The 12089-nt window shown below is 39.9% G+C and overlaps 3 protein-coding genes across 4 annotated transcripts; 1 reads left to right on the top strand and 2 right to left on the bottom strand.

Annotated features, from left to right (window-relative positions):
- Window positions 1–884: 884 nt before the first annotated feature.
- On the bottom strand, window positions 885–4710 carry LOC105683380. The gene is made up of 3 exons (XM_048653337.1): window positions 4167–4710; window positions 3648–3785; window positions 885–3562 (listed from the first exon to the last, which is right to left on the bottom strand). The coding sequence occupies exons 1-3, from the start codon at window positions 4278–4280 to the stop codon at window positions 2669–2671; spliced, it is 1146 nt and encodes a 381-aa protein (XP_048509294.1). The 5' UTR covers window positions 4281–4710; the 3' UTR covers window positions 885–2668.
- Window positions 4711–5151: 441 nt separating this feature from the next.
- On the top strand, window positions 5152–8515 carry LOC105683351 (3 beta-hydroxysteroid dehydrogenase/Delta 5-->4-isomerase type 4). The gene is made up of 7 exons (XM_025747118.2): window positions 5152–5835; window positions 5921–6025; window positions 6105–6269; window positions 6377–6622; window positions 6695–6850; window positions 7041–7309; window positions 7417–8515. Exons 1-7 carry the CDS (start codon window positions 5796–5798, stop codon window positions 7567–7569), a joined length of 1134 nt encoding a protein of 377 aa, XP_025602903.2. The 5' UTR covers window positions 5152–5795; the 3' UTR covers window positions 7570–8515.
- On the bottom strand, window positions 8080–11813 carry LOC105683480 (protein rogdi). Of its 2 annotated transcripts, none has more exons than XM_012396096.3 (6): window positions 11482–11813; window positions 11121–11192; window positions 10818–10952; window positions 10466–10744; window positions 10176–10385; window positions 8080–10089 (listed from the first exon to the last, which is right to left on the bottom strand). In XM_012396096.3, the coding sequence occupies exons 1-6, from the start codon at window positions 11515–11517 to the stop codon at window positions 10021–10023; spliced, it is 801 nt and encodes a 266-aa protein (XP_012251519.1). In that variant the 5' UTR covers window positions 11518–11813; the 3' UTR covers window positions 8080–10020. The 2 variants fall into 2 exon arrangements, with proteins under 2 accessions (XP_012251519.1, XP_048509184.1); XM_048653227.1 differs by lacking the exon at window positions 11482–11813 and adding an exon at window positions 11297–11415.
- Window positions 11814–12089: the final 276 nt, after the last annotated feature.

The following is a 12089-nucleotide window of genomic DNA, read 5'->3' as shown; positions in this document are numbered from 1 at the left end:
AGCAGGGAGGGTGAAAAAAACTGGCAAATACATGCGGGGAGTGTATTGCGCAGTATTTCGTAGTGGATAAAATCGCGTTATGAATCACGTTAGCTGGGAAACCTATAGGAACAGGAACGAGACGCAGGTTGGTATAACCGCTAGTGTTTCGTATATTTCATTACGCGGAGGTTTCCGGTGTAATAACAAATAACCGGAAGTGAAGCAGAAACAAAACACTGCAGCGAGATAAAGCTCACTTCGCGGGGGTTGTAAATTCTCTGGGTGTCGCTGCGCGATTTAAAAGCATAAAGTTTCTTATCCAACCGATGATCGTCTTGTTCCCGCAATACCGATCCGGTCTAAACGGATACGACGTCGTCAACGCATACGTATGGGAATTTTGCGGAGTGGCAGAAGTCGAGCAACGCGATTGAAACAGCCTAATAATTATCGATCGATCGAACGTTTCAAAAGTAAATCGCGGTGCGGTCTGTGCATATAAATGCATCTGGCTACCAATTGTCGGCTGCAGTTGTAAGTTGTGAATTGCGAGTTGCGGGTAGCCTTTGAAGTTGATCGCTCATCCAAGAAATTAACGCGCGTGATCTCGTGGCACGAATTACGCGATCAATTGTTATCGAACGAAAGCACACGATGCCTCGAAATTTCGTTCTCTTCTTCTCTATTCAACCAGCTAGTAAACCGGTCAAACCGTCCGATGATTTGATGAAATTCGATGCTCGTTTCCACGAATACCCCGTCGAACAAATTTTCTACCCTCAAACGTATACATATATATAGGTATTACCTGCGAACTAGGTTTGGAACGAGATCTCCTGTCCCCGGGAGGTTGACGTTCGGGTAAAATATAATACCTACTCGCAGAAGGATCGATTAAAAAATGTCCCGCAGAATTTCGGGAGGGTAATTAGCTCGGTGGAAAGTTCGTGCCGTGGGGTTGAACGAGTCGGCGTCGGTCTCCCGCGGAGTGGTTTCAACTTGACACCGGGCCAAAGCTGCGTTCTCTAATATCTGCGCTTCCGCGTCTTTCCGTGTAGATATGGACGTCGGTACGAAGAGACGAAGGACCCGTAGAGTCGAGATGTGCCCCGATAGGGTGTAGACTTGAAGTGATCTGATAGTAGTGTGATGTCAGGACTGTGGAGGATCGGAGGGTCGGAGCTGCTGCGGGCAAGATGCAGAATGCTGACTAGGTACGCAACCTCCCGGGGAGCCTCGCCGTATAGAAGAGCACTCCGAGCCAATCAAATAAAACCTCTGCACCTCGAGAATTTCCTCGGATTCCTCTCCGTGTACGTACGTATGTACGTCGTACATACGTCGGAGTTACATGCAGAAGATAGGAGACTACCGAAAATACGCTACAGTTAGATCGAGCGGGGCACCCTTGTCTTTCAAATAATTCCGAGACGAAAAGAAGCCTCGCGATCGAAATCTCGTGGACACGTTGCAACAGTTATCAACGGGATTTGGGAGATGTCCGTTTCACTGAGATTTCACCGTTTCTCTCAATTTCGTGAGGTTTTTTCCATCCGATATCTTCCATATCCTTGTTTTCGTACGTTGGGGTAATCGATCCGTATATTATTGAGGATGAAAATAAATTATTTGCAGAGTTTGAGTACATATTTATTAAACTGATGATACTCAAAATTCATGATAATTTGAGTAAATTCAAAAAATAAAGAATTGTTCATTAAAAATTTGGAATCAAGAGTCGAGAATTCAGAATCAAGAATGAACAGATATAGTGGAGGGGTAAGGAAAGGCCAAGTAGATGAGAAAATGAAACGTCCGTAAAATAATGAAGCTCGTAATTAACGACTTCGGGTATTACAGCTTCCAGCACCATATATGATTGGATAATAATTGACTTAAATGCAATAATTCAAAAAGTGCGAAATATGCTAGAGCACATAATATGACCTGCATTTTTTCATGTACATCTCGTTCATTATTCGTCTGTAAAGGGCCGCAGTTGACCTACTTCATACACCTAGGTTTTATAATTAGCCAACCTATCTTTTCTACTTAGATAAAATTATCTATCGACAAGTTATAAAACTCTTATGATTATCTTCAACGTAATGAAATACGTTACTTCACGACACGCAATATGTATATAATTACAGTTAAAACAACTTGAAGCAACCAAAAATATTATAATCAAACGACCCTTTACATGACTAGAAAACTCACGACCTCTGGTACACGCAGTGTCAGGTCTGCGGAAACCAGCCACAGTAACTTTGATCCGTTTCTTTCTTTTTTTTTTCCTTTCTACACTCTTTTCCTGTTTACATAATGCGGCGACCCGTTCTCCAAAATAATCGTTCAGATTCAAAGTTGCTGCGTCCCTATCGCGTACCACACTTGCCCTTCGACTGGCCTTCGTGGCATGATCTGGTGTGGTGCCGTACGTGTAAACTCAAGCCTACTTTAGATTTGCAAATTTTACTACATACTGAGCATCTGAATACGGTCTTAGGTGATCTATTGAACGGTGGATGATGTCGATGCATATGGATGCGGAAATCCTCTTTATCCGGAGTCGGATCACGACATATTGGACATTTATCCGTCCGATGGACAACGCACATGTGCATCTGAAAAATGTATAAAATCGAATGTCTGAATGCGCATGAAAAAATCAGCTTGAAAGAAATTATAATTCAACTAAGTGTAAGTGTACCCAAAGCCCGAACGCGTTCGCACAAATTTTCTTGCAAGTTGGACACTTGTTATCCGGCATTTCATTAGCTACCGCCACCATCTTATCCTGCTTGATTGTTCGTGCTGCAGAAGTGGCAAAGTCTGGACGGCTTTTGGTCCTCTGCCTCTCACGTTCGATAGTATATTGCGATATCTCCGTTGAGCAGGATCCGTACGATGCCTCCGAACAGTTTGTGTCCGAGTTTACGGATGATTCGTAGTACTTCGGGGTTTTGATGTTGCCCAGTTGAGACCGGGTTCGTAATCTGGTCGTGTCCATTGCAGAGTGCAAAGACTCCTTGGACGAGGACACGATTTGATTCTCGGCATCAGTGGTGCAGTCGCCGATGTTCAGAGGTTCAATTTTTTTAACTTTGAGAAGGTTCAGCGGGTCCGGGGTACGCGGGCATCGCTTATACCCACGATGTGGACTAGACGGCACCGGGACGCTTCTTGGCCGCTTCGGCAGAACGTCATCGGCTTGACCTTGCAATTTTTTTTTGCTGCGGCGTCGACGAACCGGGGCCGGTCTAGTGGCTTGCATTTCACCTTCGGAGTTAGTTTCTTCTTCTGAGAATGCCATGGACGATGGAAGTGTAAAGTCCTCTGGAAAGCCCAGCAAAATACAACGACTTATCAACGCCTTATAGGCAGCCACCATGGACCTGGCCGTTGAATACGAATACAGAACGGGAGTGTTCGCTGAATTTTTTCCATTCGAATTGTTCGAGGTACTCGGATTCGAAAATTGTAATGGAATTTTGAGATCAGAGCACGGTTCACTCTTCTCCCGTTGCGCATAATTTGAAATTCTCCCGTCCAGATCATTGCCTCGATTATTGTCGTGCTGCAGGGACAAACTTTATTCATTAACAATAGGTAGAATTAATTTTTTTTCACCGACTGTCAACATGAGCTTTCAATTCATATACCGATCTGTTGTAAAACTGTGCGGCCTCCCTGATACGTTTATCGGCGAGTGATACTTGGCGACTGAATTTATCCGTTATCTGTAACTTCAATTCGCATAAGTCGCAGATGCTGTTGGGCAGACCATCACCCTTTGCGATCTGTAAAGAAACCGAATGAATCATGTGAGGTGAGTATGAAAAACGAGACAACTTGGAAGTTGAAGGCTGCGAGTGGCCATGGATATTGGGGAGTCACGGAACCAACGGTGTACCAGTCTCGCGCATGGACTCCCACGGTATGATGACCTTTGCTAAATTGTGTTGACAACCTCTGTTCTTCCGAAACTGAGACTACGGCCAATCACAGCCATCGACTTCAAATTGCTGCCACGTGACAATTGAGTACTGTGTGACTTTGAAAGGTGAAACTGTAGACTATGGTACAAAACAACTACATCACATCTGTTTTCACAAATCTCGAGTGAAGCAAAAAGTTCATTTATTGATAATATGACAAATAGATGAAAACCTATTTATTACCTGCACGCCGGCGAACTTGACTATCCTATCCAAGAGACCTGGAGTTTCAAAGATATTCTGCGGCTCGTGTAACTTGAAGAAACAGAGCCGACACATGGCTTGAAGGTCCATCATGATGTTGATAATACTGAAAACCCTCGATTACTGTGCAATATTGTAATTTTTGTTGCCCTCTTTCCCTTAGTTACCTTCTTCCTATTTTACGACCAAATTACGAGCTTTCTATTAGCAATTACTACTCGCTGCGAGGTCTGAATATTGACAAATCAACCAGTACGACAATTGAAACGCAGGAGAAACTATTCGCGGAAATAACTGACGAATGTAGCAAAACGATTAGCGCGCTGTGAATCGGGTGAATATTTAACTATATTTCGAATCAGTTACAAGCGTTTACCAATATGCCTTGATCATATGTAGAAATGTCCTTCATGTTTTCCGCGCCAACTCGCTTGCAAGCGCGGAAAAGAATAACAATACACCATTGTCTCACAATGAGTATTTGTTGTTCGTGTTTGCGATGTTACCTCCGTAATGGTCCACTTGATTGAAAAAACGTAAGAAGCAATTTTGTTAGACATTCAATTTTCTACGAAAAAGGTCCTTTAGACCTAAATGCTCCGATTGATATTTCTCGAGATATTGAATTTTAACTTACTTGCGGTGTAAAATTTTTGTGCCTCCCAATGCACGCATAGCATTTTTATGCCTGTTATATTACAAGCAAGTTAAAATTCAACATCTGAAGAAATATCAATCGGAGCATTCAGGTCTAGAGGACCTTTTTCGTAGGCAATCAAATTTCTAACAAGATTATTCCCAACATTATTTCAGTAAAGTGGACCATTTCGGACATAACAGCGAAAAAAAAACGAAAATTTCGGGTAAAAATCAACTTTAATGACTCGTACCATCTCACCAGTGTAAGTTGCACTTCTGCCGTTTCATACACGTTTGAACATCGTTCAATTCTGCGTCAATTGAGATCAAAACCAATACGATATCATAAAATGCCGCAGAGTTATAGCAGTTTGAAAAAACAACAATTCAATTCACGTGTATTTCAAATGGAAAATCTTTCGACCCTCTGGGAAAGTACTTTAACTTAATATTAAGGGCTGAAACTTGCAGGGCGTTTCTTTTGCGAATTATTGAACCAAATTTCAGGTGGGGATTGAACAGAAAAAATAGTCGCAAAACAAAAAGCACCCTAGTACACATACTTGCAATATATTATTGCTGCACTTACTCGGGAAAAGAAAAACGTTCGGTATCGTTTATGGATCAAAAGCGATTGCTTTCGTGCAAATGCGGAGATACGATTTTGGGATATTCTTCGGAAAACTCACTACTATATTTCTAATATTTCTAAACATACTCGATGACGGGTCGTTTTTTTCATGACTTTGCGTACTTGACGCGAGACTCTACGTTGATATACGCAGAATACTACGGGCTTAAATCAGCAACGCGAATATATATTCGACCACTCCATTGCTAGGATGATGCAGCGTTAGCAAATATTTTACATGAGGTATGTTATATACACGAGCATTCCGGTCTGCTCTGACATATGAAACTTGGCTGATTGTAAAGAATCCGCAATAGGATAGCTTCGTCGAGTTCAATATGGCCGAGAAATCACGCTGTGAAGTTACTTTGGTCACAGGTAATTTAAGATAATAAACCGATAAAAATGGGAGAATAGTTTATTTGCGTTAATCGCACGAGTTTTTTTTTCACCTCCCTTTCAGGTGGGGGCGGATTTTTGGGACAACATGTAGTGAGGCATTTGCTGAACGATGAGAAGGTGAAGGAGATTCGAATAGTGGATAAATTCGGGTATAAGGATTCCCTGGGTAAGTGTAATGAAATTGATACGCTGTTATATCATAGGTCGCCTTTTGTGAGGCGTATATAATCCTGTAACCCCAACAGGTCTGGGGCAGACGAAGCGGTTGGTAAATTTCGAGGCTGATTTATGCGAGAAAGAGAAATACCGAGAGGCGGTGCGAGGCGTCGACGTTGTTCTTCACTGTGCGGCTTTAGTTTCCTACGAATTTCCTGCCGACAAAAGAGCTCTGCACCGCAATAACGTGACAGGTAAATTACACGCAATATAGTGGTCCAGTGTCATAGTGCATGGAAGCGCATAATCCGTTTTCAAGATTTTATTTGCGTTTTATCTTTTTCTTCATTCCGCCAAACAGCCACTAAAATTCTGCTCGACTTATGCATCGAGGAAAACGTGTCTCGATTCGTTCACTGCAGCACCACGGAAGTCACCTTGCAACCATGCTTCAGAGGTGGAATCGTCGCGATGGTCGTTTACTCTCAGGAATCCAGAGCTGAGCCACCCAAAAACGAGAGCAGATTGCTCTTCGGAGAATACGCAGCGTCCAAACTAAGGGCTGAAAAAATCGTTTGCGCGGCTAATGGAACACCGCTCAAAAACGGTATGAAATCGTTTCGAATGACGGTAAAATGACAAAAACTATTATCATTCATTTTATGTTCGCTCGCTCAAGGTGGAATTCTGTACACTGTTTCTTTGAGACCGCCACTGCTGTACGGGGAAGGTGATAAAGGATTAATTTGGAAAATTCTCCAAGTAGCAAAGACCCGAGGAAACTCCCTCATTGAGCTGGCCGGAGATGGAGGAAAGCAGCAAATCGCTTACGTCGGTAAATATTTTTATTTCTAGAATAGCGATAATATTCTCATCCTTCATATTCTGAAAATAAAAATTTTCTTATTAAAAACAGTAAACTTAAAAATTTCTGGACTCAATCCATCTCTTTAAAGGGGTACCGAGTAACAAAAAACCCTGTCAATAAATTTTATTTCATCTGGGATTTGGTAACAATTTTTCAGGGAACGCAGCGTGGGCGTTTATCTGCGCCAAGAACGCTCTCGTTCAGTGTCCCGAGGGGATCGGAGGACTTCCGATTTTCATAACGGACGACACGACGGTAGAAAATTTGTTCCGATTTTGCGAACGTTTGACCAGGAATACAGAGCACCACGTTTCATTGTCAATGCCTGTGCGAATACCGATTTCTTACTTCTGTGCTTTCATCGCCGAAATGGTGATGGATTATTTCCCGCTAGTTGCAGCAATTGTCGGTCGCCGAAGAATGCCGGTGAGTTTTTTTTTTTTTTTTTTATTCGATTTCTCGTCAACCGGAAACTGCAGATCTTCCTACACACGCCACACTGAGGGCTCGCTTTTCTTCGATCTATTCCGCAGGTCTCGCCACGGTGTCTAGTTGCTTACCTCGGCTCCATAATTCTTCACAACAGGAGTCGTGCCTCGATCCACATCAATTACTCACCGATCTTCGGCAGGGAAGCTGCACTGAACCTTTCTTCGGGTTACTACTCGAAAATCTTCCGCGAGTAAACAGACCATTACCGCATCAAAGAGAAGGGCTGGGCTTACATTCGCAGGAAGGTATGTACTGTATGCAGTTGGAAGCGAATAAATATGTCATATTTTTCAAAGTTCAGAAATCCCAGAGAGCCCGCAGTATCTCCAATAAAGGTTAAATAGTAGTAGTATGACCACAATCGTTAGGCGAAGAAACAGCATTCGCAAAAATGGCACGAACCCACATTGGACCTGATGCAATGTGTTGAGCTTAATTTTAGTCCGACCGAGATCCGGCTTTATGCAGAGCGTACTCTAGGGTAATTTAATTCTGGCATAGACTCAAATTATCCGAAAATATTCATTTCTTCGTATATATACGTTCCCGCTACCAACGTAATCAAGTGCGCGCGGGATGAAAAGGCATTAAAATTCGAATTAATTATTATTTAGTTATTTAATTTTTCCTTGCGACGTTATTTATATGGGTATACTATTGGAATTAGGGTGAAAAAACATAACACTTAACGGAGTTAATATGTATATGATTAACTATTACAGTTTATTGCTTCGAAAACTGCGCTGTTTAACAATAAATACATTGAATTGATCTAACGTAAGTTGGTTCTTTCTACAATACAAATACATACAATGGAGCGCGGTGTGTACATGTATAGAGATATAGTTGGTTAACAATTACATCATTTTCAGAACATGGTAACGATAAGGTACATGTAATTCTGAATGATATTCGACACGACAGTTGTCATGATTGGCTGATTATTTACTAAGACATCGAACACACTCATTAGTTTTATTGTCAGGATATAAACTGTATTCGACTTGTTCGATTGTATATTTATTAAAAGTTAGCCGATGACTGTTAACAACGCGCGTCGTTGTCTTTGACATAGGTATTCGATAAGAGAAAATAAAACAAAATAGCAAAATCAATGGATGATGATTTAAAAATATAGGTTACAAATAAAATAGCACGAAAGATTCACATTCAGCACAATACGATAGTGTACTATTCGTACGTTTGCAGTAATCGCAATTCATATGAATTCATTTATATTTTGTTTTGTTCTATAAATTTTTTTTATTCTTGTTATCGAACGTAACAATCATTATTGAAATGCACACATACACGCAAAATTCATCGAATTTCTATGAAATACCATTACGCGAGCACCAATGAGCACGGGTAATATAATAAGTAATAAACCTGCGGTGAGCCATAAGGCACTCTCCTAGGTGATGCGATTTTAAATAAAAATAAAATAATAAATCTTCATCTATTACAAACTATATAAACTCTTACGTATACGTACATTTATTTGTATAATACGGCAATTAGTTAGCATGATACCACGGTAATCGCAACAATTATAATAAAAACAATCATAATAATACTATTTACATAATATTGGATATCGTGTATACATGATTTTTTCTTTCTTTCCATTTTTCAATTTGCTAAAAGTATCGTGTCGTTGGTCAGGTTTTCGCTTTCACTTTTCATTTTCTTCCACTATACCGTGATGTACGTCGAATTATAATTCAACTACCATTCGATTATGAGATATGATAATATAAGTTTACATTTACAATTCACTAAAAACTAACATTTGGATATAACTTAGTTATATATACTAACCCGGAACTGATACATAAATACAATACTGCTTAAATAAAATAATCGATCAGGCACGTAAATAATTGGCCAAGTGTACTAGTTAATTTTATCGGCGGTTGGTTGAGACCGTCGTCTTAAATATTCAGGCGACATTCCGTAGCTCCGGGATTTCCCTCCCCGATACGATTACCGTTGAATTTATTATTAATATTATCATTTTGTTTCCTTCAATATTCAGAATTTTCATGACTGACCATTCAATGGCGGTGATAGTCAAATTACTTTATCTATCAAACATTTATAATACCGGATTAAAGTTTTACTTAGTGCAAAAATGACTATTCTATGATAACAAGTCTAGCCCCACTACCAACAATTCTAGTCGTAAACTCCTAACGTACAATTTACAAATGGGATATTATAAGTAACAAGAGCTACTTAGTAGTTTGCAATAACAAAACTGTTCCAGCGAGGTGGCGTTGAATTAAGAAGAGGGTAACATAAGAACTAAGTTAAAACTGTCGAATCGGAAATTCGGCGGAACTAAGATCGATTCTGAACGTAACGGGACGTTTAAAAAACACGTATCCGAATCCAAATGCTTTTGAGTGGGTGAGTCGGTCGATGCGAAAATAAAACTCTTCATAAAATCGAATTCAAATAGGAATATCATCTTACTAAAATTTAAGTATTTCCATAGTATGCAAATACATACGCACAGCAAAAAGTGTGCTCAACAGTGATAGCTCGCCAGCGGTAACATACTCAATGGTTAAAAATCAATGCTCTAAAATACCTCCAAAGATCAATAACATGGTTTCTGCGATTAAAATCATTTTTCAACGTTACCATTCCATTGCTGAGGGCACGCGAGATCCAACTGTGAAGTCCTTGTACTGGGAGAAAACACAGATCTAAATAGGACACAAGAAAAATTCATTGAGAAAATCATGAAATACACCAACAAATGATGATTGAATCATTGCAATGCGCCACTCACCTTATCTTTCAATCTTTGGCAAAGCTGCAAGGCTATGGTGAGTAAGACCAATGCTTCATTGAGCCATGGTACGCTGCACTCCGCCTGATGTGTTTCATACTTAACGCTACCATGTGCATTTTCCAATTGGTAAACGGCTAGGACTAATTTATAACTTTGTATGTAAAAACTGATGGCCAAGTTGTCCGGCAGATTGGGTGTTAAGGATTTCTGCAACAATTCAATAATACGTTTAACACATTTCAGATCATCAGTACACTGAATAATCGAGAATTTCATTGATTGCTCACCATATTGCGACTTTTGATAAGATCATCAATGGTCTTTTTTCTTGGGACGATTAAACTGGTTCTACTACGCTGTAGGCATCCTAATATGTTCCCCAGGATGTGCATAACTTCATCTGAGGTTTTAAATAGATAATGACGGTCAACATTATCTATGTGAGCGATAGCCTGCTGTAAATGATTAGCAGCATCTTGAATCTGTTGAAGTTTCCAGGGATGATCGTTTTGTATACTAGTCCGCATATTGGCATTTTGTTGCCGCTGAACCTTGAAATTCACCTCCTACGAATGGTTAAATATTATTATCAATAACTTGAACAACGGATTTAAATTGGTTTGACAAAAATTAACTTACGGCATTTGTAATACTATCCCCAGTCAATACTATCACACATTTTACTTGGTCATGTGGTGCTGTAAAAACAAATCTATCCGTCTTGCATGGTTGATCATTTCCAAAAAGAGCCAATGGAAACCTCTGCGCACAATCCTTGAAAGAGAAAACTTTATTTAAGACTTGAATCTTTGAATCTGAGATAAAAAGTGATGTTACAAGTTAATCTGGTGTATGCACAGTTGTGAAATTCAGAGTACCATTATACTCTGTGTACAATATGTATATTTACGTAATTCAATTAAAATTCATGTCCATACACACCATCAGAATGTTGCGCAACTGGGAGAGCGACGAATGTACTTCCTCGTGAAGCACCCACTCAAACTCCATTTGCTGGAAAGAAAAATATATACATTTCAAGCTGATTGTTTATGGTACAACAATTTATAATAATCGATGTGACAAGTATGTAGCTGTATTAAGAAAAGTCAATATACCATGGCCATGAATGTACGTCAAAATTAATTCCTAACCTCTACAAACAAAAGTCTTTGACGGTGTTACTGCAAATCCCTGAAAGCCCTATTATTCTTAAGTTAGACTACTCTTTATCTAATATGTCATCATTAACACTCTTCTATGATTAGATAATAAAAAATGGTGATAAAACTCAATTACTCACGAGATTATGAGCCTCCTCTTTTTCACAATCCGCCATCTTTCTTGGTTTCAATCAACGAATTCGTTGCTTTCAATTCAACGCGCATTAGCAGCTGCTCCAAAGCGCGAAATTACGGAGGTTGAAATATGGACGACATTCGATGACCACGTGCGTTATACTTTATTAATTTATTATTCTCATATTTTACCCACTGAATTAATCATTTTCACTACCTGAGCACACTGGCGATTGATTAAACTACTGTGCTGGCCTGATGTTCTGTGAGGCACGTGCTCGAGATTAGATGACATTTAATTTTTCACACATGTGAATCAATGATAATATGAACATTGCAAAAATTAACCATCTGTTCAAACGATTAACACAATTATATTCACGTGGTTTTCAAAATCTTCACATCATATTTTTCTGTGCGCTCATCACAAAGACTACCAATGCTTGAAACGGGTAACTCACAAAACGCTTATACTCCAATTTATCTATACCATTTAACCCTTAGAGGACCGGCAAGCCGTCAGGGACGTTGGTGGGGGTATTTGTAAAAATCCCGGTACGCCAAGGGTTAATATGTCCATGGATACCCGTGAACGGTTTTTGTGCGTTTGAAT

This window comes from Athalia rosae, chromosome 3, assembly GCF_917208135.1.
Source record: "Athalia rosae chromosome 3, iyAthRosa1.1, whole genome shotgun sequence".
NCBI classification, from domain to species: Eukaryota; Metazoa; Arthropoda; class Insecta; order Hymenoptera; family Athaliidae; genus Athalia; species Athalia rosae.
Note: the sequence above shows the minus strand (reverse complement) of the source record. Positions and strands in the feature narration are given on the sequence as shown.

Bases quoted from the DNA above. Each gene is read 5' to 3' on its own strand.
- LOC105683351 (XM_025747118.2), top strand. From the start codon at position 5,796: ATGGCCGAGAAATCACGCTGTGAAGTTACTTTGGTCACAG. The intron at 5,836-5,920 runs GTAATTTAAGAT...CCTCCCTTTCAG, and splicing joins TGAAGTTACTTTGGTCACAG to GTGGGGGCGGATTTTTGGGA. The intron at 6,623-6,694 runs GTATGAAATCGT...CGCTCGCTCAAG, and splicing joins TGGAACACCGCTCAAAAACG to GTGGAATTCTGTACACTGTT.
- LOC105683380 (XM_048653337.1), bottom strand. From the start codon at position 4,280: ATGATGGACCTTCAAGCCATGTGTCGGCTCTGTTTCTTCAAGTTACAC. The intron at 3,786-4,166 runs GTAATAAATAGG...GTTTCTTTACAG, and splicing joins TCAAGTTCGCCGGCGTGCAG to ATCGCAAAGGGTGATGGTCT. The intron at 3,563-3,647 runs GTATATGAATTG...TTGTCCCTGCAG, and splicing joins CACAGTTTTACAACAGATCG to CACGACAATAATCGAGGCAA.
- LOC105683480 (XM_012396096.3), bottom strand. From the start codon at position 11,517: ATGGCGGATTGTGAAAAAGAGGAGGCTCATAATCTC. The intron at 11,193-11,481 runs GTGAGTAATTGA...TTTTCTTTCCAG, and splicing joins AAGAGGAGGCTCATAATCTC to CAAATGGAGTTTGAGTGGGT. The intron at 10,745-10,817 runs GTAAGTTAATTT...AACCATTCGTAG, and splicing joins GGGATAGTATTACAAATGCC to GAGGTGAATTTCAAGGTTCA.